Source organism: Pogonomyrmex barbatus, unplaced genomic scaffold (assembly GCF_055798465.1).
Source record: "Pogonomyrmex barbatus isolate J1 unplaced genomic scaffold, ASM5579846v1 scaffold5, whole genome shotgun sequence".
Taxonomy (NCBI): Eukaryota; Metazoa; Arthropoda; class Insecta; order Hymenoptera; family Formicidae; genus Pogonomyrmex; species Pogonomyrmex barbatus.
This window is the reverse complement of record NW_028297149.1, coordinates 10,013,346-10,039,894: the sequence shown is the minus strand read 5'-3', so window position 1 is coordinate 10,039,894 and position 26,549 is coordinate 10,013,346. Positions and strand designations below refer to the sequence as shown.

The window sequence follows — 26,549 nt, the reverse complement described above, 5'->3', positions numbered from 1 at the left end:
TCGAAATTTGATTAGAATTATCGTTGGACGACGTAAAATTAATAATTTTGTCCACAAAATACAGATAATGATTTAATCGCGAATAAATTGGAGTTAAAATCTTTAATTTTTCACATATGGAATTCGTACGATGTTTCGGCTAGTGATTCGAACAGCACAACAGCCAGGATTGCATAGGGACTTTCGGACGGCATTTTCCCGCGGTCGCGCTTCGGCCGTTCCCGCGCAAACCAGCGCCCGCTCGTCACGATCGCCGCCAAAATATCCGACATTCGACGTGCATGCGCGCTGTGGACCGTTGTGGTTGCGCGGGCCGCGGCTTCATTCGGCTTTCAGCGCTCGGTGTCGACGTATCAGCGTGATCGGCTTCATCCTTCTATCTCGTTCGCCCCCCCTCTGTCCCTCCCTCGCACACAGGAAAAGCAAACGCGCCTGACTCCAACGAGACATGTCCGGACGCGGCAAAGGCGGTGAGTAAAAGGAAAGAAAAAAAGGACCACAGCGACGACACTTCTCGCGCCTATTCCCTTTTTCAGGTAAGACTAAGGGGAAGGCGAAGACCCGTAGCAGCAGGGCTGGGCTGCAGTTTCCCGTGGGGAGGATCCACCGTCTCCTCAGGAAAGGCAATTATGCGGAACGCGTTGGTGCCGGCGCGCCGGTCTACCTCGCCGCCGTGATGGAATATTTGGCGGCTGAAGTACTCGAGTTGGCTGGAAACGCCGCAAGGGACAACAAAAAGACTAGGCAAGCCCTTCCTCTCGTCCTTCTCTCTCACGCGCGCGCACTTTCTCTCGTCCCATCTCTCTCGCTCTTGCCTAGCTCTCGCGCTGCGATTTCCTGTTTCTATCTCACGTCCGCGTCTTGCTCGCTTTCCTTCGTATCTTCGTTCTCGGCATACAGAAGCAGCAGGACGTAGATCTCAACAGTCAACCGACTTATGTACATTATGTTCGATCGCTTTCCTCGTCGTTTGTCCGTTTGTCGGTTGGAATATGCTTTATATCCTGTTCACTTGTTTCAGAGAAACCTGAATTACATTTTGAAATTTTCTTTTTGATATATTTAGTTACTTCTATCTTTTACTTTTGAATCTTTATAAATAATGTTTTTATGTTATGTATTTAACCTTGTTTGATACGGATCACCCAATTTATTTATGAAATGTAAATAAAAGGATTTGTTCTTCTCTATTTCATTATGCAATAATATATATGGGTATAACATTGTTTGGATTCAATCGGAATTATTGTTATTCCTTCCTAGATTTTTATTATTTTTTTTTTTTAATAAAAGGAATAATTCTGATCCTTCTCGAACACTTTTGCAATAGTACTATAAATTTCTAAATTGATCAGTAGCAAACATGAGAAAGTCTTGATTTATGACGTTTCGTCATATTTATTGCTGTTTTTATTTTTATACTCAGTATATATTTTTTTATTGACATTATATATAAATGTTTGTGTTTTTATAGGATAATTCCGCGTCACTTACAATTGGCTATTCGTAATGACGAGGAACTGAATAAATTATTGTCTGGAGTGACCATCGCCCAAGGTGGAGTCTTGCCTAATATCCAAGCAGTTCTGCTGCCAAAGAAGACTGGTACTGGTGGTTCCGGAAAAGGCGACAAAGCGTCACAGGAATATTAGATTATTGCACGTTTATATAACTTTTACCGTACTTTAGAGATATGCCTTTGTTTTGTGAAAAAATCGGAGGAAAAAAACAAATGTCCTTACAAAATCTGTGTGACAAGGCTGAATTTACATGATTTCGGAGATAAAAGTGCGGATTAATAACAGATGTTATATTGTCATTCTAGTTTTCTTGTTACTTCACAAATCCAAATTTGCAAGCATTTTTTTTTTCTTTTTCTTTTGATGTACAATCACAATTGCAAGTAAATGTCGTTTGTACAGAGACTCATAGAGTTGCATGACCACCACTTCGATATTGCCGTAAAAGTGTAATTGTCATCACCATGAAATATACTTGATACTCTTGATTGGAGATAGTGTTGAACAATAATCTCCTAAATTTGTTAATTCAAGGTAACGCTGTTAATGAGTAATTCCTTTTTGGTGTATTTATCATACGATTATTTTATTTAAATGCTATTGTTACAATTATATATATTCTTGCCTGTAACACATCTCTTTCCTAATTTCTTTGTCTTCTTCAGTGTCTCGTTCATTCCGATTACTGTGTTCTGTTACATTATCAATGAAAATTTAAAAATGTATTACGAAAGCGCTTAAATGTTTTTGTTGAATGTAAACAATATTTAATGCAAAAATAAATAGATTGCGTCCCTACTAGAAATTCAGTTGGCAGGTTTTGTATAATCCTCTGGATAAAAATAAAACTTTGTTATATACAAAGATCTCTAACATTTAAGGTTTCAGTACTATGTGTATAAGATTTTCTTATACTAAATATATAATTATTGTTTACACGAATGAACGGATCGAAGATTTCATCGCAATTTTATCATCCATTGTGTCCATGTTTATCATAGATAAATTTAAATTTCGGTTTTATTTACTCTAGCTTTTTTTAATTCTTGAGATTGAAAGAAAAATAAGTTAAATTCAGATTAATTAAAATTAATAGAAATGGATATGAAAATTAAAAAAAGATAAGAGTAAACAGAATTTAAAATTAATCTACATGGAGATAGAAATAGACATTAGTCGCGGAACGTTATTAACAATATGATCTTATATTATTGATTATTTACAAAATGTTATGTTAATGTTATGTTAATGTATCGAACGATCTGTTTGAGTTTTTGAAATCGGTGTTTGTGAGGCTGTCGCCATCTCGTAAGGCGATTTGAGTTTGCATCGGAGTGCATAAGTAGCGCGTCGATTCGACGTGACATTTAACTTTTGGACGACGGTGCTCGGTGTGAACGACTTTCTAGAGTGGTAACATTCACCAAACGTGTCAGCGAACAGTGCAAAATGTCGTCGGGCGTGATAGATATCCTTGTGGACATGGGATTTAGCATGTCTAAGGCGTAAGTTCGTAGATAAAATGCCGCGTCGTTGGGGCATCTAACCTACATTGATGGTTTGACCGTTTCGTTGCAGGGAGAAGGCCCTGGAGATCACCGGTAACAAAGGTGTGGAGCCAGCGATGGAATGGTAAACGAGGACGTTACTGTTGCGACTCTCGTCGCGTTACTGTGACTTATTGATCTTCTTTGTACATTTATAGGTTGCTGGCCCATTCGGACGAGGCCGAACCCGCGCCAGAACCCTCCGTAGGCGAGAGCGCCCCGGCACTAGCTGCCGACGCGCCGATACAGGATGATGTCGCCGGTGCTAGCAGTCAAACGGTCTCTACCACTGAGACGGCCAAATCTATGAAATGCGACGTGTATGTTGAATTGCAAGGCTAAAGCGCTTACTTGTATATTGAGATTTGATGTGTTTATGTTTTTGTACGGAATGTTAGCTGATGGTATACATGATTTTTTCCAAATTGTTTTTGTAGATGTGGAAAGCTCTTCAAATCTAACTTAGAAGTTGAATTTCATGCCACAAAGTCTGGGCATGATAGATTTTCCGAAAGTACAGAAGAGAAAAAACCACTTAGCGAAGAGGAGAAACGGGAGCAATTGAAGATGCTGGAGGAGAAACTAAAACAGAAAAGGAAGGAGAGAGAGGAACAGGAAAAGAAAAATGCATTTGAAAGAGAGAAGAACAGAATACGATCAGGAAAGGAAATGTCCGAAGCCAGGAAAAAGTAAGGGACGAAATAATAAAACCAATAATAAAAGAAACATATAATATACAAATTTATATCTCAAATGTGTATGACAGATTAGAAGAATTAGAAATGCAGAAGCTTCTGGAGCAAAGAAAACGAGAGAAGGCAGAGGAGAAGGAAGCTAAGCAACGAGTCAGAGCGCAGATCGAAGCTGATAAAGCGGCAAGACGGGCTAAAGCGGCTGCTGAAAGCAATCCGTCAGTTAATACAGTTTCAGCTCCATTATCTGTAATATCTTCATCTGCATCTACACATCATAGGAAGGATTACACCGAAACCAGGCTCCAGGTAATAATAACAAATGTATGATGTATATAAAAATATATAGGTCGTGTGTTTTTCAAACGATTATATTTTAGCTTAGGCTCACCAATGGACAAACCTTGACACAAAGCTTTGGAAGCAAGGAACAATTGTCTGCAGTGAGACTATTCATCGAAATGAATAGGACAGATGGTAATGGTCCTTTCCAGTTAATGACCACTTTCCCCAAGAAAGTGTTTACAGATGAGGACTACGATACACCATTGGACGTGTTAGGTATGCTATACATTAGTTTATTGTCATACACAATGTATATAATACACAATAATTCTTATTATTTATTGGTACAATTGTATTAATTATACAGTTTTCTTGATTGTAACATGATATAATTGCGATATGCATGTTTATAAGAAGTCTTTTTCTTTTTTTTTTTTCTTCTTTTTAAGATGATATAAAGTATTTTCTGTTTTGTAGGCCTAGTACCCTCGGCAGTCGTGATCGTTCAAAAGAAAGTGGAATGATGTAGCCAGTAATGTCCTTTGTAAGCAAAAATACTAATGTATATTATCATACAGATTAATTATAAGATATTCGCTCTAATATAATGATATTCTTTATTATAAACAAGAAGCTCGTTATGTGTGATACAACACATTGAATTTGTTTTCAATCTTTGAAATTAATTTCTTTGCAACTTATTTGTTTCAATAGAGAATATTTGTTATGATTAAAAAAATAATTAATTACGATTAAAACTTAAAAAGACAAATATGCTAATTTGATAGATTCTTTTGCATTAATTATTTATATCTTCGTCAATAATAATTATTTGGAATCCATTTTTTAGATTTTTTTTTATATTTATGTTTATAGAATTATTATTTAACTTAAAAATTATGATGATATCTTGATCTGAAATATATTTCTAAAGTGTTAGTTTTTTAATATTAAGAAAGCTAAACATTGTTTAATTCATACAAAGGTTCATTGTTGAATTCTCATCGAGATAAATTATTTTGAAATAGATCTGTATATTATATATGTAATATAATACTATTTAATTTAAAGTAGTCTATACACATACATACACATATACACGCACTTATATACATAATGATTTTAATATTACCGTTATATCTGTTTTACATGATAAAAACGTGGCACATGACTTGGGTATGTTATCTCTTGACTTCTATTACAATTCGTAGGGAAATTATATATGCCATTGCAATCTACCAATTGCATTGTTTTATCGAAGCAAATTCTTATCTCTCTCATGTATGATTCATGCGTTTTCTGAAAAAAAATAACGTATACGTTTATGTCAAAAATTAAATTATTACATTCATTTTTTTATATTTGCATTCTTTTATATCGAAATAGAAACGATTCAACTGTTGTTCGTATGTATCGAAATAATTTTTGAACTTACCCCATCAACTACACACGTTACTTGTCCTCTTTTCCCCAATATCTTTTGAATTCCTACTAATACATCTTGTACCATATACTTTTTACCTGGCAAAATATTTGCTTTCTCAAGTACGTCTATCATGTTGTACTTATCAAGTAAATTTAGAGCTCCTCGAAAATAATTAAATTCACTATTTAAAGCTTTTACTGTGAGTGCACAAGTGCCATGTTTATCCCATTCATGTTTCCAGAACGAGTAAGGTGTAGATCCATTTTGGATATCGATCCATTTTTCTTTTAATTCACTTTCTAAAGGCGCCAGAGCGTTTTTATCAAATGGCATCGAGCTATTACAATATTGTGGACCTATTGTGTTGTATTTCGTGGGCCAAATTCCGTGGATGGTCCATTCGTTACGTTTGGGTAACAAGCAACTGCGTTTTTCGGAATTTTTTGTCCATACGAAACAAGCTGTCAATGGCCATCGCTGAGTAAATATCAGGACGTCAAATTCATTTGATGTTCGTTTTCTGAAGCTTTCCTGAGACCATCTTCTTTCGAAACTAAATGAGGCAAAAATATTTTCTAAATTATATTTGTAGAATACCATTGAAATCGTTGAATTGTGTTTAAAAATTGGGTCATCTCTTTAGAAATTGAAGGTCAATTGAAGGTCATTGAGTTATATTCTTTGTGTCAAGATCTAATGGTCTTCACGTGAGCATTCATCTATTCTATCAATTGAGCTAATGGAAAGCTTGTCTCGCATGTTTTGAAGAATTAAAACAATTTCTTGAAAATGTACATATGCTTGATGTACATGGTAAATTTCCTTACCAAGGCTCTTAAGCTTACATCAGCAACATTTGTTGACATTGCATACGCACGTGTACAAATGTGCTGATATCAATACATATTATCTTGAATTATCGACATATTGACATAATGAATTACATAATATTTACACAACATTTCGAATAACTCATTTTAATCATAGACCCTTGATCATAGATATACATCATTTGACTTACCTATGCGTGACGCATAGAAGATATAGCAAGAGAACACACGATGCTATGTTATACTTGAACATCCTGTTGAGAACCCGTTTCATTCGAACTGAGAGAGTGGAGCCTGATCCGAGGGAACAACGGAGTTAAATGCGTTTAATGTGCTCCCACTACGTTTTTCGCAGTTACCACCACTACTACTTTTACCGTTCTTTATATTGTATGATCGGATCGGCAGATGATAGTTTTCTACCTGATCTCGTTGCGAATTCTAACGGTCTGTATTTTACTGCCATATGCTCGAATGAGGCATTCTAATCACGAGCGTTAAATTTAATATAACTGCATTTGATATCGCACAAAGTAACTTGTAAAAAATAATTTAAGCTTGGTACAAAAATAAATTTTAGAGAATTAACGTCTGCATTTTGCGTATTTTTCTGTAAACAGACCGCCTTATCAGAATAATAATCAACTAATCAAATTTAAACTTTCTGATAAACGAGATAAGAAATTAATTCGCATATGATAAACATAAAAAAATAAAAAGTTTGTAACACTTTGTGTTATTATAAGTATAAATCAATAATTGTAAAAATGATCTATTTTGATCTTATTTTTAAAAATTTTTAGAAGTAATTCTAAGCTAAGAAACAAAATTAATCTAGTAACAAAAAACACATTAAAATATAAACAAGTCACTTTATTAATAATGAATAAAAATAGAATTTACAGAACATCTTTGAAGTTAGCATTAATCTGTGCTATAAAAGTAAATAGTTTACCACTCCAATGCAAAAAAATGTCTATGTAAAAAAAGCACATTAAATAAAGAAGTTTAATCTTGATTGTTATTTACAAATTAAAAATCAATTTTTGAAGAAGTAACGTATTGAAACTTCTTTATTATATTTCATAATCAGCCTATAAATTAATAAAACATGAATGTTTTTACCCATATTAGAAAAATTTTGTTGTGCAATTACTTCTGATATTTAAACAATTAAACCACAATTATTTCTTATTTGACAAGTAATATTTAATTATTGTTAATGCAAAGAGAATACGAAAGAATATCATTGTATATTATTTGAAATTGTATTATTTTTGCTAAAGTCGTATTATCTCTAACTGTATCGAATTCTTCAATATTGTTTATTTATTATCGTCTGACATTTTCTTTATCCCGAGATGCGTGTCTAATGACAAAAAGTCATGATATTATTATACCAAGTCAGATTCTTAGAAAATTCTTATAAGTTTATAACCGGATACACATTGAAGATAGCGATTATTAGATGATATCATCACCCTTTTTTATGACCTACTTTAATCTTTGGTAGCAGAAAAATTATATTTCAGGCGAAATTCTTTATATTTCTTGCAAAATTTAATGCCTCAATTTATATAAATGCCTATATTTATATAAATTTCTTGTATATTTCATCTTAAAGTTATGGTGAAATAATACTGGTAGAACGCTTTGACAACATAGCGGTAAAAATAAGAGTACAAATTTCTTTTTTTTTTTTTTATTTAATAAAAATTGTATAACAGATTGTCTATTTTTATTTCAGTAAAAATTATTCTACTTTCTTTTAATTATAATTAATATCACGTTGAGCATATCGTTATACAGACAATTGTACCCTTATCGCGAGTAAGTTTAGAATGTGCTTAATTTATTTAGAAAGCGGCATTTTTAATATCGATGTATAATATTGATATAAGCGGGAAACGTCGTACCGTCATATATTTATGCGGCTCTTGACGAATCTCCCGATTATATGCAACATCTGGAAAGTTTTATTTGGCTGCACTCTTTGCCTCAGAAGATAATACAAAATTCCTTTGGAAATAAATAAGATAGTGACGAGGGCTGATATATCCACCCAGAAATTGGGAGGTTTCTCCATACCTGGAATACAGGTAAATTTGCTTAAACATTTCTAAACATTTAAAGATTATTAAAATATATATTATTACATTATTATTATTATTATTATTGTTGTTATTTTTCTGTTGTATTTTACTATGCAAAGCTTGTAAAAAATTGTTAGTGTAAAATACATGCGTGATGTATATAATTGAAACAGTTATCAAGCTAGATCGATTGCTAGATCTTCGAGAACTCAGGTCAATAGGTTCGTACCTATCGTTCGAATGATTTCCTTAGGCGAACTGTAATGACAATATAATTCTTCCGCTGGGCAAGATAATCTCGGTCTGTCGTAACCGTACATGGCTGTAATAAGAGCCTCCAATCCATATCGGATGTAACTCGTGTACATGGGTATCGTGCGGAAGAGCGGCAGAGGACTAGGATCGCCGAAACCCTGCACCGCGACGAGCATCAAGGGACAAGTTAGCGCAGGTCCGACGAATATACTATTCTGAAAATAGAACGTACAAATAATTATTCGTGAGCCTTAGTGTACATAAGTGTAGCATAAAAGGAAAGCCTTCTGTAATATAAGAGAAATAAATCTTTCTTTTATATTACAATGTTCTAATTTTTAACGCTTTCTGGAAACTTCATCCGGACTCTCTCTCCCCTTATACTACATTTACGTTTCGATTATTATTTTCGAGTTACAGAATTATTTTCGCAATGTAATTTTGGACCTACCGTGACGTTAAACACACTGGCGATATTGTAGCCTATACTCTCCGCGATGAAACTACATATGAAACAAGTGGTACAGAACATGGCACATCTATGCAACTCGAGAGGTTGTTTTGTTAGCAAATAGACCATTATGAGATATATAACTCCTAAAAATATCTGGAAATACAGAAGAAATCGAGAGTAAATTTTAAAGTGTTTAATGAATAAATTAGGGGTGAAGCCAGAGATGTAATATAAAGATATGAACGATGAATCATCTTTTTGTTTTAAAAAATTTACGACCTCTTTCCATTATTCGAAATGAGACTAGAAATTCAGCATTCACAAAGGTACTTTTCTCTAGGCTAAAGTTTTTGATTGTATTATTGAAAAAAAAAAAGAATCTTGTAAGAGAACTTTCTATCTCTTGCAATATTTATGCTGCATAAGAAATGCGTACAATTTATTGAATACCAACCTGTATAGGTATATTAATTACTGTTAAGGCCCAATAATAAGCGCTCAGGTTGTACCACCTGTTGAAGTGTTCTCTCTTCATCATTTGAATTTGCGAGGGAACTGCAACGAGAAAATAATAAGAGCTGAACAACGATAATGAATATATAAAATTATGAATACATAAAATTAATAACAGATAAAATTTTAATCAGTCGGGAAATTAACTTTTACTTTATTATGCAGTTTTAATTTTCTACGCGGAACAGTATTCTTTTTCCTTACATTCCAACAGCACCGGAAACATAGGCATGTACAGAAAAAATATAATGCACGCGAAGCAAAAGCCGAAATTGAAGAGAGCTCTGGAGCCGTCGTTGCCCATATTCGAATATAGCGTGCCCACTATTATTCCCACAAAAATGTATAACGATACCTTCAGGTATATGTAACTCTGTGAACATACAAAAAATTTTACTCATTTTGGTGCGTGAACTGTTCGTTTTGAGAGAGAACCTGGTCAAATATCAGACATCTGGCATCTCTTTGTTAGCTCTCTTTGAGAATATCTACATATTTTCTTTTCATTTACAAATGCATATAGAATCCTTTAGAATTTGTTTCACTTTTTCGTATTTGCAGATTTTTTTTTTTACATAAATCATTCTATTTATTTAGTTGTTAATGGAGAATATATTGATTTTACCCTGTTTCGATAAATCTGCAGCATCATTCTCCTTACTAGTGTGTTGAATTGATCGATCCATGAGATTTTTGGATTCTTTTTATCGACCTCGAACTCAAACTTCGATCGAGAAATCGGAAGTATTGGTAGCTTCATCTTTACGCTTTTGATCATCCGTTCGACTAGATCAAAACCGTAATCGCCCGATGATACCTCTATTACTAAAACAAATATATTGCATTAATATAATTGTATAATTTAATTGTTATAATTCTTAATATTATTTAGTATTATTCATAAAAAAGATTTGAAAACATTATAAAGTTTCTGGAAACAGAAATAAAGAAACATTACAAAGAAACTGCTTCTTTGGGTAATGCTAAGCATTTTCGCAAAAAAATAGCATGAAGAATAACAGTACTGACCTTAATTAATATTCTAATTTAAAATCTATCATAGTAATACGATCTTTTGATCCGTGATCTGTGATTTAAAATTTTTTTTAGCTTACATCAGCCGATGACGTAGGTAACATTTTATATGCACGTAATGATTAGCAATTTCTTGGTAGTAATTGAAAATAGCTAAAAGCTACGTTTTCAATTCGAGATTATCCTTCGTCTCGTGTCACAGAACAAAGAAATACGATTGCACGATTGGTAGAATTTTTTTACATAAGAATAAAGAGATTTTTATGTATCTAACTCACTGAAATCCGCCGGATTGTAATGTTTCGGACATTCCAGGCCTATGTTTAATAAAAATGGCACCACATTTTTCGCACTGTCCCTATAAACGCATTGTCCATTGCTTATTACATAGACGTGATCGAATTTATGAAATGCGCTTCCGCTGGGCGTGTGCACCGAGCACACAACGGTCCGCCCGAAATGCGCCAGTTTTTGGAGAACATCGACGCATTGGGCTGAGGCGAGCTCGTCGAGTCCGCTAAAAAATAGCAAAAAATTTTGTAATATTTTAACGTTACAAAAATTTTGTAATAATTTTGTAACGTTTTGATGATACATCCGTCCAAGATTCTTTTGTTACGAAAAACACACAATTAATATAGTATCTTGTTTCATGGTGTGTTCAAATGTTGCGTGTTTGTTTAGACTAACTAATATTTGTGATCAGCAAAGTTTGCGAGGGGGAGAGAGAGAGAGAGAGAGAGAGAGAGAGAGAGAGAGAGAGAGAGAGAGAGAGAGAGAGAGAGAGATGTTAAAACATTTACTGTGAACAAATATTTAATTTGTCGAACGTTTATTGTCAAATGTTTTTCTTTTACGCGCGTATGTTTAAGCATACATTAATTTTTTCATCTAGTGTATATTTTATCACTATTACAATTACAAGAAAAAAAATTGACAATCGGAAGATAAATTAAATTGATAATCCTTATCGGTGACGTGTTTAAAATTCTCTGTAACAACGGTTTCGTAATAGTATTTGTAATTTTTTTATGTAATTTTTTTGCTTCTTATGCATCTCGTTCTTTAATTTTTACTTCTTGAATAATGAATTAAAAATCTTTTTCATCTTCTTTAAACGCATCTAGCTAGCATCTCTGCTTTGAGAACAGAAACTATACAAGAGAATGCTCTAACACGTCAAAATTTAATTTTTGATAACAATTAATAACAGTAAATATAAAAATAGATAGTAAATTAAAAAAGTAATATAATATAAAAGATAATATGAAATGTAAATTTAAGAAACTCTCATAATCTCGAATAATATTGTGATTTTAAAAGCTGATAATTTGTTATCAAAACTAAATATTTATTTAATCAATTTGTAAAAATTTCTTAAAAATTGAATTATATTTATCACCTTTATCTTGCATTTCAGATTTGTACAGATTCGTGTTTTCGAAGTACTCAGATTGAATATTGTACTTTTTCTTCACTTTGTGACTTTTGGAAATGAAATCGTTAAAATCGATCGATAATAAATTTCTATTATTTATTATCCTTGCGAAATGGAAGTCTCGGTGAAATAATAATAAGATAAGAATGTACAAAGTGATTCACAAACTCTATTTCTTATCGCTGTCTACGCAAACATTTAATTTGATTTGTCTGCAATGTATGCAAAACAACAGAAGACTTTTCTATTCATCAACCCAGTCTGCCCGCCCACGAGAGGCGATAGAAAATTATTATACTTCCTGTATATACATTGTGATACGAGCTGCCGTATATGACGCTTCTTCTAAATGAAGTAATTGAATTTATGTGAGTGACGTACAATTATAAAATTAAGCAGTATGATGTAATGTGCCCTCTCCGTTCTCCGTTTTGATATATGAAATTAAGGTAATCAATTTTCATTGACATGGTTAACACTTACGTTGTCGGCTCATCGAGGAAGATAACTGGCGGATTATTTACAAGTTCGAGCGCTATTGCAAGCCTTTTTCTCTCGCCGCCGGAAAGAGTGTTCGTCAACGTGTTTCTCACTGTGGTCAATCTGAGCGTGCTAAGAATTTCACCTATCTGAAATCAATTGTCGCGTTAACACTCTCCGCAGAATGATAAATCTATTTCCTTTATTTTGCGATACGATTCACGCAATAAAAGAGAATATTCCTTATTCTGGCGCGAAGTGCCAGTGCCAGTCTTGCATGAAAATAAACTAAATTATCGACCCGGAATTTACTCGTACGACAAGAGATACGACAAAAACTTAGAACGGATTGTGAGAAAAATGTTTTATTGCGATTCTATTTATACTTTTTATAAACGAATTATGCATGCTACAGTTATATAACGGACATCCGTCTATTTGCAATTACTTTGACTTACATATTTACCACCAGCATATGCTGATAAATAATTATCAGCCATCGATGATGTCAACATCATCAATGATCGATAGTTATTTTTTATAAAAAAATAATCGTATGATATGAATAATGTTTTACTTATAAGATAATATCAATAATACGTATATATAGCTGTTTAAAGGATAAACAGATAGCGGCAATTTGACGTACTTAATGCCACATTGCTATTCAACGATCAATTCTATGATTGAAGTCTTGGGACGTAATCCCGTCATAAGCGATAAATACCTATAGTTTTCTCTTACGATATTAGCATTTAAGATAAATTTATTAAGCGAATTTATTATTTAAATTAAATTAGATCTTATTGGAAAATATAAAATTATAATAAAGATATAATAAAGAAAATTTTAATTATAGAAGAAAAACAGAAAAATACAATGATTCGATTTGCATTGAAAATTAATATTATTTAATTTTGAAGTTAATATTTATAAATATATGTTCATGAAGATGAAGATTCTTATGAAAATTCATACAAGGATATTTATACAAGGATATTTATACCGACAGATATCTTTCGAAATTTGTCAGAGTCAACTTCTATTTTTCAAAAACTTATCCAAGCGTCATTCAACTTTGTAAAATACAATTTTGTTGTATAAGCCAGTCTTCGAATTCGAAACTATTCCATTTTCCTTTATGATTTAATTTTTTTTTAGTTTTTTTATTTTTTTCTTTTTTATTCTTTTTTTCTTTTATTTAAAAAATTTTTTTTTCCTTTGGTGATTTAATTCTTCGATATTTAATTCTTTTGTGCATTTCTACCAATATAAATTAATCTTTATGACTTATCTTTTATCATTTTTTAGCTTTTATTATAGGTGAAATATTTAAATTAAGAATTAGAAAAGGTAAATTAGAAATAAACATTTTCTTTTGATATGTGCCGTTATAATGTTTCGTCGTGGTAAAAGACCGAAATTTCTACTTACCGCGTTGAGTTTCTCGGATCGCGACTTCTTTCTGCCAAGTTTTAGATCAGCTGCGAAAGTCATCGCCTCGAAAACTGTAAGATTTGGCTGTAGAAGATCGTTTTGCATGATGTAGCACGATATCTTTTTAAACTCCTGCATGTCTCGCGGTTGCCCATTGATACTTATTGAACCACCCATGTCTGTGCATCTGTAATAAAGAAGCACGATCGCTCTTCAATGTCACACGAGAAAAAAAACATTTTACGATGTTTGCGTCACAAAAGTTTTCATTATTTCATTTTTAACTTTATCTCCGGCCTCTAATAAGTGTGATAAATCTCTTGTGCCTCGTGTTGTACTCTGTACTAAGCAATTTTCAAACGTAAAAAGCATCTTCTATGTTGCCTTGAATCCTTTAACTTTATAATATGAATTTAGCCAACTCTTAAAGCTTAGAGATTTAGAATTTATTTTTTTCAGAGATTAGAGATTAGAATTGATCTTTTATCCAAAATTACATAGTAGAGTGTAAGGCTTAAAGACCGAGATTATGTAAAGCAGTTCGATATATTGTATTCTCGTTAAATGTAACATCATTGATTATTCATTCAATCCATTTAAATCAGCGATCTTTGAACTTATTACAATGTTTCATGTGCTAAATAAGTGTTCAGATATGACAGACAAAAAGAATGTAATGCTAACACAGAAAACTAATCTTCACGGAATTAGACATTTAAAATGAAATATCCGAGTGGAAATATGTCAAAATGTGTCAAAAATATGACAAAATGTGATACAATATTTTCTATGATGTAACGCAACAACGAGATTATAATTGCTAAATGCAAATCACTACTAAAAATTAATAATTATGTGCTCTAATCGCTCTTTTTTTATTAGCGCTGGTCTTTTCCATTCTATGAAGTAATTATCTTAAATTAAAAATCGCGCAGTTGAGAAATCGATCTCTGATTGATATTTAATAACTCTAATTCGACAGTTAATAACACAATGGAAAATAATAAAGCTAATCAATTTAATTCGCTGGACGATCAAAGATTCGTTAGGAGATTCACGATTATTTAAATACAAACCTGTATCCTGCGAGAACGTTGAGCAGCGTCGATTTTCCTGCCCCGGAAGGACCCAGAATCACCGTCAGCTCGCCCGACTTGAACTGTCCGCTTAGTCCTTTTAGAATCATCTTCGACTCTGCGGATTCAATAAAATGTTAAGCGTTACTTTACATTTGAATAATCTTTTCACGATTAAAATAGATCGCGATGATATGTGTAATGCAGGTTTCGATATGCGTTCCGAGATGGAGAACAAAGATATTTGAAGACATTAAGATTACTTTAGCAATAACACTAGGATAATTAATTACCGGTAAAGTTCATTAATGAGAGATGGTATAAATGATGGAACTACTAAGTGCTAAGTGTTTACATAATACACGTGACGTAAGCAAAAAAAAAAAATTGGACCTTTACGCATCTCCTTGAGCCCATTCGCGACCATATCGCTCATAAAGATGTATTTCTTCCACATTGTTAAATACGTTATCGTTTTTTTTCAGTAAACAAAATTGAATAATTCATTCGTGCAACTTTAAGAGAATTGAAACGTGTTTGTGACGTAAAGAATGATATATTGCGCTGCGGGTGAATAGACCTGCTCGAATGTTATGAACGCGTAATATATTATTCATATGAATTGCTTGAAATACAAGCTTGATTATGTCGTGTACTTAACTACGTGAACGAGTTCACGGTTCTTTTCTCACTGATGTTATCGAAAACAACTGGGTTAGCATTGAATGCTACACAGCAAGAATTACGCTATTAGCATTTTTCAAATGTCATCCTTATCGTCTTCCGTTATTCTTCTTAGAAAACGCGCGTGCGCACTTGCTGTTTTGATTCACGTAGAATACCACTTCAATAATTTTGACAGAAATAGATAAATATATTTACGGTCTTACGTAGTAGTACGACAGTGTACATAATTAACATAAATGAGCCGGTAATATGTGTCGAACTCAAATAAGCGATAGGAATGTTCTGCTCGAGTTACTTCACATGAATGTAGTCTCTCGTCGTCGGTATTCAAATAATTCGTCTCATTTCACTCGTTAGACTGCTCTATTAAAACAGCTAAAGTAAGGATATACCGCTACGCGCTTATTATCTTCATTTTTATGTGCAGTTCTGTGTGCACTCCTGAAACGCAACATAGAAATGCAACATGGAAATTCTCCTGTTTCTCTACAGAGATCTACGGCAGCGCAGCCGTTACATTATGCGGCAGCTGACCGTGAATTATGCGAATCGCGCGTAATTTTTGCAAGACAGTTATTCCTCTTCCGTTGTTGTCGACTATCAGATTTAAGTGACATTACATTTAACATTCATCAATCATTCTCTCGCTGCATCCCTCGAGCAAAAAGCAGTAGTCGCAGCTCGCGCTCGTATTCCTATGTTTCGACATGTTTAACCGTGCGAAAACGTGAGTCACGTTTCAATCGTTATCTTTTACAGAATTACAAAGAAGGTTTCTTGACTGAGAAAATTGCAGACTCATGCATCGTCAGCTTCTAAGTGAGGCTATTGCGCATCAAGTTCAGAGAAAATGTAGGGAGGTAAAATGAATTACTATTTTTCTCTAAGCTAACAACAAATGATTTGCTGTGCGAGTCATCGGAGATTTGTGACAATAATGATTACGCATTAATTATTTTTGTTCTAGGTTTAATTTAATTTTAATTTAGATTATATACTTGCTATAAGTAACAATTTAGAAATATAATAAATTTTTTGTTTATAAAAGAGTTCGTTTTTAATCTAATTTAATTTTTCATCATTTTATCCATTACTATCATTTTATATTACTATCATTACTAAAAGTCATCTGATCAGTGTATGAAGATAAGATCATGAAATTGACATTATGAGATTGTTCTTAAGAAATATAAATTTTCAAAAATTTTGATTTATTTAGATTTTCTAAATTTTTATAAGAAAGTTTTTAATAAATCTGAAAAATACATAATTTTTTTATGTTATTGTAGAAATTATAAAAAAATTGTCAAAATTCTAAAATTATCATTTCATCTCATTTTTTCTTATATTATGCATGTTTAGATATGCGTTGTAAGATAAATCTTTCAAATTTTTTTTTGTTCATATTTTTTTTCTACAATTAATCATATGACCGATTATGTTTGATATATTTTTCGACGAATATTTTTTTATCTGCTATACACAGTAAAAACTACAAATAACGATTTGCATAGCGATCAGAAGAAGTAATAATCATTTGGGTCTATTTTTGTATATACTGCTTTACAAGCGCTGACATACAAATACGAATTATCATCGTGTAATTGCGTAACAAAAAACTAATTGAACACTTGATATTTTTCTTAATAAGCGAGATATTATGCAATGTTTTATCGATTGATTCACTAAGGAAATTTTTATTGACGCGACTAGAAATAATTTAAAAGGAATATTAAAAGCAAAACTTGCAATGTAATTATTCATTGATTTCTTCATACGTGGAAAATTAGTCGGACATTCTTAGTCACGTAATTGCATGTCCATCAACTGCTTATTTTTTTATGAGAATCGCTTATATCTATATTTTTAATTGCTGAAATTATAGTATAATTTAGTTTTATTAACAATGTCTTGATTAAATTTTTATGTACGTATTAAATCATCATGATGCATTTTTATCAGAATGCATTAAAGTTGTGAAGAAAAAAGAGCTTGCAATTTCAAAATATATTTTCTTCCACTTTAAGGAGTGACTGATATTAAAAAAACTTATTATAATTGTAAATTACAAACAAAGTTTCTTCATTCGACAACTTAGTAAGATGATTAGTACAGAAATTTTTTACTAACGTTTCATTGCTCGTGCACATGCACGTGTATTAATTAACATATTGCGAGATATAAATAGTATAGCTTTTATATTATTTATTTTATATGCTTTTATCTCCAATTTTAATCGCATCACTAAATTTTCGATTAATAGATTTGCGGAAAAAAATGACGTTTATTGCAAATGATATATAAATGATAAGTAATTCATAATTAAATTAAATAATGAGAATAATCAGACTATATTATATAAATCCTAAATTATAAATCCTTCGCCATCTTATTGGCCATTTTATTATGTATTTCAAATTAAATCAAAACTTGTCATTTAATAAAAACTTTTTGATAACTTGTTATTTCACATAATTTTTTTAGATAATTATAAACACGTTATTTGCGATAAATATCATCATATGCCTCTGTAGTCGAAAGATACCTGCCCGGTAAGCAGGAGGGTTCGATTTCTGGCTGAGGTGATATTTTTTGCAAAATAATTTCGGATTTTTACGATTGGTTCGTGCTCGGGCTCCGTCGTGGCACACGCCTTCTCTTCTTATTCTCTTTTTATAAAACTAAGATCATCAAATATAATTATAAAGATAATAAATTGGATTGAATATCTTATTTTTTTATATTTTCATATTATTATACTGATGAAGATGCAATAATAAATGTGAATATAATATAAAATACCATATGAAATATTAAATATATTATTTAAATTGTGCTTTAGAGGAGACAATTAAAATAAAAAAATCTTAATATGCAAAAATCAATAGCTCATAATCTATTACATAATCTATTACATAAGAATAAATAATAAAGTTAATTATTAGCAAATAAAACATATGAATACATAAATTTATATATTCAAAGTCGTAATTCTAACACACATTTAAATATGCCAATTATAATTTTCCTCCCTTTGATTGATTTAATTTAATTCTATGCTTTTGTTTCTTTTTTTTACAAACTATACATTATGATAATTATCGTAAATTAGAATATTTGAATTTTTAATTTATAATTTGCGCATCTTGAAAATTGTTTAATGAAAAAGTTTAAATTATGAATTTATATTTGTTCCATAGAGATTGTTATAAAAAAAAAAATATCTAGAAGTAATCGATATCGTAAGAATTGCAATAATGGAATTTATTTTACATGCTTTTTTAAGAAGCCAATGCTACGTAATAACTTCAACGTAATAACTTTTTATTAGCCAAAGAATAATAAAATTTTAATCCATGTGGCAGATACGTTTTTAAACTCGACGATTCGTGAATTTCATGAATTAATAGAATAAATTAAATGAAGGTTAATATATTTGTGAGAGAAGATGGAATATTATGCCTACACAGAACACGAAACATGCTGCAAATTATACTCGCATTATGGATCTTCCTCTAATAGACCGCGAGAAATTTCACAACATTTTACCATTGAAAATTGTGCGGAAATTTCCTATAGAAGAAAGCTATCGTAAGTTTGTAATAATCCGACATCGAATCCAATTTGATTAAGTCCAAATCAAGTCCAAATCAAGTCAATTTGATTTTAAGTCCAAACATTATTTTTAAGAAATATAACAAAAAATTTTTCGTTTTTCCTATATATCATAAACTTATCATTTAAGAGCAACAGACGCAATGGGTTTTTTGCATTATATATTTGTATATATTAATATATTTTCATACTAATATTAATAGTCTTGTTTTTCTATTTTACGAAGCTCGAATTTCACTCGTGAGTTGCTCGGTATCGCTCGCGGTTTTTTTCATGAGACATCTAATTATGATCTAATTAAGATATGCGAGAGCAAAATCATTATCTCTAAGATATGTTTCTCGTTATTTCAGAGAATTATCGATGTGGAAGCAGTAATGCCGATTCATCATCATTGAAATGCACGCCCATATTATGTTAGTATATTCTAACCCGCGTCTGCCCCGTCGTTACACGCCTCGTTGCATGAAGATACTTACATATTACATCGTATGCAAGAGCGATTATCATATAATGCTCTTGACATAAATTACATCACACGCAAACAAAATACGTACGCGGCAACTGTAGCGTACATCGAGAAAGAATTAATCAGCATAGCGGAAAGAGGGTGGATGAGGGAGTTTGAGCATCGAGTTTAATGCGCTTCCTACGAGGTGAAATCTTTAAAAGTGTTTATAACCATGAAAACAGCAGTTGAATGAATGGAAAAGAAATGAAAATTTACATTATTCTTGTATCGGCGAAGTCACGTGTTAGTACGTGCCTTGACTTTTTAATATCTTCCCTCTCTTAAAATTCGTTTAGTTGACTACTTAGCGTCTGATATAAATTTGTAATCTGTCTCTTTTGTTAAACGCAGAATTCTATTATCATCTTGAAGAAAATATTCATTGTAAATATGCACAAGATATTGTCATATCCGGGTTAAATTCGATATCGATCCGATATTAAATTCGAGGTCGTTTTATTAAGAAGATTTTATTACAGATTTGAGACTAATGCGGTTACTTTATAGTCTTTCTTTGTTTGACTAAAGCTTGTTTGAAATAGTGATGATATAATTGTTGGCAGATAACAGTTGAAATGACGTAGTAAATGAAAATATTTCAAGGTTACAATATCTCTTTTATGCATTGTAGAGATAAATTGAATACGATTAAATGAAATGATTTTATGAATTTATCATTTTATTGGAATAAAATATTTTGAATATTCTTATTTCTTTGAATATTTTTTGAATATTCTTTGAACAACATGTTGAAAAATAACCGTTATCATATACTTTAAATTATTCTTATCATATAGTTTTACACGGCTTACGTTAAAAGTAAAGGTAATTTTAATTAGTTTTCCGCATTAATATAAAGGAAACGTATCTAAATTTGTAATATTAAATTCTATAGACTAGACAACAGAATTCAATCTATTTGCATTTGAAGTGTCATTATTTTTTCATTTATCATTTCTACTGCGAACAATGTGATTAACATATTATACATTCGCATTTGATACATGTAATTCGTGAAGATAACGTATCAATAAAGCCATAAAAAAATAATATCGACATAAAAACGTCACAACCATACCAACCTTGGCACTTCTAAGTATTTCTGATTAGATAATAGTTTTCTGATAGAAAAACGTGATTATTTTATACGTACATCAAATATATATCAAAGCTCATAACAAAATACAGACGTCAAATGTAAAATCTAAAATTAAATCAATGTAGCATTACACATCAGAGCAGAGTTATATAAATTAACATTTTATTGAGGAGCTAACATTTGTACCTCCTTACCTTCTTATATTTTTTTCTATGTACTCGCGCAATTTCTCGCATCTCTTCATTATATGTAAAACTTACAAAATAATTGTAATATATTATTTAGGGAAAATCAAATGGCCCAAGCAGTCGTCAAATGGCGCAAGCAGTATACGCTCTTCCCATGACCCCGAAATACATTTACAATGTAAATCGCGAGCGTTTTATCAAGGATGCCACAAGTCCCGCAGGCGCTTATATTGAAACGACTTTTGTTCTGCTGACCTTCGAAATCGTCATAGTTAAGTCGATGTGCTAATTCTCTTTGTGTACTTGCTTTCTTCTTAAGCGATGGCATTGATCAAAAACTCTATGAATAATTATTTTTGAGCGCTCAAAACTATTGTCATGTTCAATTTATAAAATCTAAAGTAACATGAGTAAAAAATTCTCAAATTTTAATTATTTTAATTATTTTCAGGAAGAATGTTTTTTGAAATGGTTGAACTTGCGATGATAAAACTCGCGTTAACATTTTTCAGAAAATTATTTTTATTCCTGACGTAATATTCCTGCCCATGTTAAAGTGAGATAATTAAAATATCAACAATTAAAGTGCCTGTTATATAAAACGTTAAAAATGAGATGTATTTTCTGATGTAGAGCGTACAAATATTTTTGAATAGCAAATTGAAAATAGCGTTGCACTTTGTTCAAACAGCCTATCATTTGTCAATTAATTGATAGTTTACAATCTGCAATTAGCGTTCAATATCACTTACACTTACTGCACAATCCGTGTTATTCATATTACTCGAATGCTTCAATCATCATATTATCGGAAACAATAACACTTATCGAAAGACAAGTCAGTTTTCTTGACATTATGGATTGCTTATACAACTTGAGTTATAATTCCAAGCAGTTTACAGAAATTATGAAATAAAACAATAGCGAGACAGCGAGAATGTAAGAAAATGCTGTATATATCGTAATATTATCACGGAAGTATGTGGATTGTTGATGAATTATTGACGAGATATTATGCATGATAAAGAAAGGAATGTCCCCTTTGATTTACACAGATGTAATCAAGGAACGCGCGTTAGCATCTTGTATAATTAGCATGTTTATGTTGGAAATAAATATGTATGCTTCAATTATCAGTTATAATATAACTAATCTGAGATCATTATACGTTATAAAAAATCTTTACAATGTTTTGCAAATATAATATTTAAGAGACATATATTAGTTCTCTCTCAAACTGCGTAATGCATTAATATGTATTCATCTCATGAAATTTACTGTTTATTTTATTATTAATAAGAATCCGGAATTTTACAGATAATTAGTCATGGAAAAATCCATGTAGTGTCGCAAACTTTATCTATCTCGGATGTGTGTAAACACAAGATATTATATATATGATTCTTCAGAACTTTTATCATTTATTATATCTACATTAAATATTAAAATTTTAAATTAGTTCAGATTTCTATTTCTCATTAAATACTTAATATAATCTTAAAATACGATAACTGAATTTCCTTAAAAAAAAGACTAAAACGCCTCGCGAAGTTATCTATCTCTCTACTGAAGAAACTATTCGGAATTAAAATACCGAGTAACTTTATCATTAATTATATCAATCATTTATTAATTTTAAGATGTGTTCAGTTACCTTTTCGAGAAGTCGGTATCGTATACGTCAAATCGTCGAACTCGATGTCCACCGCAGCCATTTTGGTGAGATATGACATACCAGTGGAACCATTGCCATTGTTGAAGTTATCCATCGCATTCTTGTGGACACCATTACCGGTTCTCTTTATCTCTTCTGAAGTAAGGGTCATGATGATTTTCTTACACCTTTCCCGTGTAGTAGAGGTTTATCTTTGGCTGGTAGCTGTCATTACGCGAATATACCCTCCTTTCGGCGTCGAGGGGGGGAAATAACGACGGGGAAACGACGATGCGGATGGAAAGAAACGACCCCAACTGAAACCAAACACATAAAAAAATAAATATTGAGTGTAAAAAGAAGAAAGAAGAAAACTGAGGCATGTCGCGAAACATTATGGCATGGCTATACCGTATTACGCAAAGGAAAATGAATATTCCGAATGTTTTAACATATTTTTTTCTTTTGAAAACAAACGCTCGAGACTCCGCGTTTCTTCATATTTGCGGATTAAAATAACACGATAGTGTGAATTATAGTGTTTAGGATGTTGGAAGTCTCCCGAGGAGAGAACAGACCATTCTTCCTTCGTTTGCTCTTTTTTTTCTTGGTGTTTTTTTTTTTTTTTTTTTTTTCTTAGGAAGCTCCTCCGACATCGATTACACTCGTATCGTTTTACACGAATGTGAACCATCAGATGTTAACGCCATATGGAGAATGTAATAAATAATGAAGGTGAACGATAGTGATCCCGGAATTCACATCTCACGCATGCGCTACCGCGGAAATCTTATACAGCGCATTGAACTTCAGCCGCGCGAGTGTTCGATCGAGCGTCGCCCGCGACGCGTGTTGGTGAATTACGGCTAATAAACATACATACCCGCGCGCGTCATTCAGTTGGATGGCGATAGAATAAATCTCTAGATTTAGAAATGGAGGTCAAGGCGATACCGAATAATTAGCATGTATAGATAGTTTCCCGAATATAAGATCTCGTTCCCTCTTGAAAGAAATCACGTAACACTTGTTTATATGAAACACTGATATTCTAACTTCGCCTCCTCGAGTTTCGCAACGATCACGAATTATCTTTAGCTTTTTATCGAAGCTTTTTCTCTACAGGAATGGAGTCGTATTTCTCTTCCCGTTTCTTCATTCTTTTCTCTTCGAAACGCGCGCGCGGGAATTACGCGGGATTGTACTTTTCCGCCGGGAGAGAACACAATACGATAAATTGTGCGAGGTTCACGAGTCGCGTCGGCCAACTTCCGCAGTTTATCCCACCGGTTGATTTCAGTCACGCACCGATCGAAGGGTCTGACTTATTTACGATCTGTTACGAACGGACGAGCACAACGATATTCCGCATCGCGAGTTCCGGCAGCGAATTCACAACCGTCTCGAATGGGTTTTCCTTCCGATTTCATTGCTGTACATTGTGTGGTTTCAGGGAAGCCTGACCACGTGCACGCAGCTCAGCTGCGTCAGGAAGATCGAAGCCGTTGACGTACGATAAACATGTTTCCGGCGTCTACGATACGCGGGGAACAGTTCGGAACTCCATTTTAAACTTGGAGAACCAGTGAATTTAGCTCTACTTTTAAATTCGAGTTCGAGACTATTTTCTTTCCTTTTTTTTTTTTTTAATATAATATCGACTTTCACGATTGTTTTAAATTTAAATATTCTCCTGTATATCAGTTAATCGTCTAGAGATAAGAACGTTGCAACATGACAAATAAGACAATGAAAATAAGAAATAAAAATATTAGCACAAAACTTCATCGTCTTTTTAACATGCTTTATACATATTCACATTCTATATTATCACGTTTTTTCATGATTTATTTTCTGTTGCGTAAAAGACACTGACTTATTTTCTGTTGCATAAAAGATACTATATCACGAGCTTTTTGCTCTTTTTTTCATCTGAAGAGGCTCTTTGATCGCTTTTTTGCGCGTGATAAATTTCAACTATATCGTAAGTTCCGTTTGAACTCGGTTAAAAATAAGTGAGAAAAATATAAACAACCCCCCCTTCTTCAAAGTTTTAATTTTTCAAAATTCCCCGTCTCTCGATCATTTCGATTAACCGATCGATCGAGATCTTTCAAATTGAATCGAATAAGTTTGCAAGTGCATCTTCAAAAAGTCCACCAAAGATGCCGCACATCGCGAGTCATCAATTGTCAGTTACGATCTCGTGCCTCGTGACACGATGCTCCAATTTTATCTCGATTTTATCGCGTTATCGCCCTCGATCATTCCCATCGCCGGGTAGGATTAGTAAACTCACTCAGTTGGATAACTTACGTTGTCAACCGCTTAACGCGGTGCGCCTGATCGTAATTAACACGAGCACTCCGACCGCAGGAACCGCAGGAACCGCAGGCAGCAGAAACGTCGTGGTCTCAGCGTACCGTCACCAGCAGCGGCGATAGACTGACTCGGAAATAACGTTGGCTTGCTCCCGCCACTGGCTATATCTCCGCCTGTGTCGGGTGTATATGTACGATATGAGTCTCACAACGGGCGCTTCTCGCTACGCCGCGGCACGCTGCTGTGGTCGGCGCATCGGTGACGCAGTTTTTGCGTGACCAAAATGTGAGATGAGTCCGGAGTACGACCGCCGGTATTTCTGACAATTATATTTTCCGCAAGCGAAAACAAAAACGAAGAACGGGAGAAACGGCCTCGAGATTTTATCGCCTCGGCCGCCATTGCCATATTATCGATTTCTTTTACGAGCGACTCTTCATGAATTTTTATCTTCTATTAAATTCGATCCGGCCTCTAATCGTCTGATTGCCTTCTAAAATTCTCAGTTCCTATGGCGATCTTTTCGTGCTTCTTTTCTTATATTGATTTGGAGTTTGCGTTAGAAATCAACTCATTTGCCAGCATTCGTATCATTTCAATCACATATCAATGTTGATGGCATCATGGAAAAAAGTTAATCATTATATACATATCTAAAGAGATAATTTTAAAAAAAGATTCTGCGTTTTCTCAACAAAGAGAGAGAAAAATGAGACATAAAAATTATTTTAGTGTCACTTTTCTGAAATGATTCCTTTGCCTTCTCTTTAGTGCATTCATGCATATATTACAGATAGCATTCAATGGTTAAAAACTCACTCTTCAAAAATAAATCAATAAATTTCAATCATTTCAAAAGTAAATCATTTCATTAATCGTTATTAATATTATAAATTCAAAAATAGATGAACTGCATAATAAAGATTTTTCTCCTCTTGACAAAAACAAAAAGAAAAACTTTATATGTTACGTGAGTTATGCGTGATTAAATCGTGAGTAATTAAATTTCGTATTCATGAGCACTCTTAAAATGTTGTTGTTCACCTTGTTGTTTCCTTTTATTAATTGAACAAGGATCAAACAGCCAAAAAACGAGTTATATACTCATTCGTCGCCAATCGTCCGAAACGTAATGTATCTGCTTAAATATTATACTCAAAATTATATGTAAAATAAAGAGTACCAAAATTTTTGCATAATAATAGTTAATCCAAATATAACGACTTACATTTTATTTCAGCGAATCTCCCTATCAAGCGCTTGTTAGTACTATCAAATTTTTTATTTAAAAAATTGCGAAAACAAAAATTGAAAACTCTTTTAATGGATCATCAAGTTGATCGAAAAATTGACAATCGATTTTTACATCATGAATCTTCAAAGTAAACTAAC

General features: G+C 32.6%; 4 protein-coding genes and 1 long non-coding RNA gene across 7 annotated transcripts; 2 read left to right on the top strand and 3 right to left on the bottom strand.

Annotated features, from left to right (window-relative positions):
* Nucleotides 1–259: 259 nt before the first annotated feature.
* LOC105427476 (histone H2A) lies at nt 260–2,325 on the top strand. The gene is made up of 3 exons (XM_011639216.3): nt 260–470; nt 537–744; nt 1,475–2,325. The coding sequence occupies exons 1-3, from the start codon at nt 449–451 to the stop codon at nt 1,650–1,652; spliced, it is 408 nt and encodes a 135-aa protein (XP_011637518.1). The 5' UTR covers nt 260–448; the 3' UTR covers nt 1,653–2,325.
* A 437-nt stretch (nt 2,326–2,762) lies between these two features.
* On the top strand, nt 2,763–6,896 carry LOC105427474 (UBX domain-containing protein 1). 2 transcript variants are annotated; one of them, XM_011639214.3, is made up of 8 exons: nt 2,763–3,025; nt 3,099–3,152; nt 3,226–3,387; nt 3,505–3,756; nt 3,834–4,068; nt 4,140–4,320; nt 4,522–4,588; nt 6,472–6,896. In XM_011639214.3, exons 1-7 carry the CDS (start codon nt 2,970–2,972, stop codon nt 4,566–4,568), a joined length of 987 nt encoding a protein of 328 aa, XP_011637516.2. In that variant the 5' UTR covers nt 2,763–2,969; the 3' UTR covers nt 4,569–4,588; nt 6,472–6,896. The 2 variants fall into 2 exon arrangements, with proteins under 2 accessions (XP_011637516.2, XP_011637515.2); XM_011639213.2 differs by lacking the exon at nt 6,472–6,896 and having other exon boundaries at nt 2,764–3,025; nt 4,522–5,446.
* On the bottom strand, nt 4,464–6,631 carry LOC105427475 (ribonuclease Oy). The gene is made up of 4 exons (XM_011639215.2): nt 6,492–6,631; nt 5,480–6,023; nt 5,177–5,343; nt 4,464–4,584 (listed from the first exon to the last, which is right to left on the bottom strand). Exons 1-3 carry the CDS (start codon nt 6,572–6,574, stop codon nt 5,179–5,181), a joined length of 792 nt encoding a protein of 263 aa, XP_011637517.2. The 5' UTR covers nt 6,575–6,631; the 3' UTR covers nt 4,464–4,584; nt 5,177–5,178.
* A 262-nt stretch (nt 6,897–7,158) lies between the features above and the next one.
* LOC105427473 (ATP-binding cassette sub-family G member 1) lies at nt 7,159–25,535 on the bottom strand. Of its 2 annotated transcripts, none has more exons than XM_011639212.3 (12): nt 25,152–25,535; nt 22,836–23,152; nt 15,082–15,199; nt 14,003–14,192; nt 12,572–12,717; nt 10,929–11,167; nt 10,241–10,440; nt 9,820–9,988; nt 9,557–9,657; nt 9,100–9,255; nt 8,623–8,863; nt 7,159–8,388 (listed from the first exon to the last, which is right to left on the bottom strand). In XM_011639212.3, exons 2-12 carry the CDS (start codon nt 23,005–23,007, stop codon nt 8,219–8,221), a joined length of 1,902 nt encoding a protein of 633 aa, XP_011637514.2. In that variant the 5' UTR covers nt 23,008–23,152; nt 25,152–25,535; the 3' UTR covers nt 7,159–8,218. The 2 variants fall into 2 exon arrangements, with proteins under 2 accessions (XP_011637514.2, XP_088937679.1); XM_089081553.1 differs by lacking the exon at nt 25,152–25,535 and adding an exon at nt 23,719–25,099.
* On the bottom strand, nt 20,792–22,828 carry LOC148935436 (uncharacterized). Its single transcript, XR_016140369.1, has 2 exons — nt 21,188–22,828; nt 20,792–21,098 (listed from the first exon to the last, which is right to left on the bottom strand). It is a non-coding gene; the product is annotated as an uncharacterized LOC148935436 (long non-coding RNA).
* Nucleotides 25,536–26,549: the final 1,014 nt, after the last annotated feature.

Coding starts and splice junctions, on each gene's coding strand:
- LOC105427475 (XM_011639215.2), bottom strand. CDS start 6,574: ATGAAACGGGTTCTCAACAGGATGTTCAAGTATAACATAGCATCGTGT. Junction 6,024..6,491: donor CTTCTATGCGTCACGCATAG/GTAAGTCAAATG, acceptor TGCCTCATTTAG/TTTCGAAAGAAGATGGTCTC. Junction 5,344..5,479: donor TAACGTGTGTAGTTGATGGG/GTAAGTTCAAAA, acceptor ATTTTTTTTCAG/AAAACGCATGAATCATACAT.
- LOC105427473 (XM_011639212.3), bottom strand. CDS start 23,007: ATGACCCTTACTTCAGAAGAGATAAAGAGAACCGGTAATGGTGTCCAC. Junction 10,441..10,928: donor TTACAATCCGGCGGATTTCA/GTGAGTTAGATA, acceptor TATTTGTTTTAG/TAATAGAGGTATCATCGGGC. Junction 9,658..9,819: donor GTTTCCGGTGCTGTTGGAAT/GTAAGGAAAAAG, acceptor TTCTCGTTGCAG/TTCCCTCGCAAATTCAAATG.
- LOC105427476 (XM_011639216.3), top strand. CDS start 449: ATGTCCGGACGCGGCAAAGGCG. Junction 471..536: donor GTCCGGACGCGGCAAAGGCG/GTGAGTAAAAGG, acceptor TCCCTTTTTCAG/GTAAGACTAAGGGGAAGGCG. Junction 745..1,474: donor AGGGACAACAAAAAGACTAG/GCAAGCCCTTCC, acceptor GTGTTTTTATAG/GATAATTCCGCGTCACTTAC.
- LOC105427474 (XM_011639214.3), top strand. CDS start 2,970: ATGTCGTCGGGCGTGATAGATATCCTTGTGGACATGGGATTTAGCATG. Junction 4,069..4,139: donor ACACCGAAACCAGGCTCCAG/GTAATAATAACA, acceptor ATTATATTTTAG/CTTAGGCTCACCAATGGACA. Junction 4,321..4,521: donor TACACCATTGGACGTGTTAG/GTATGCTATACA, acceptor TCTGTTTTGTAG/GCCTAGTACCCTCGGCAGTC.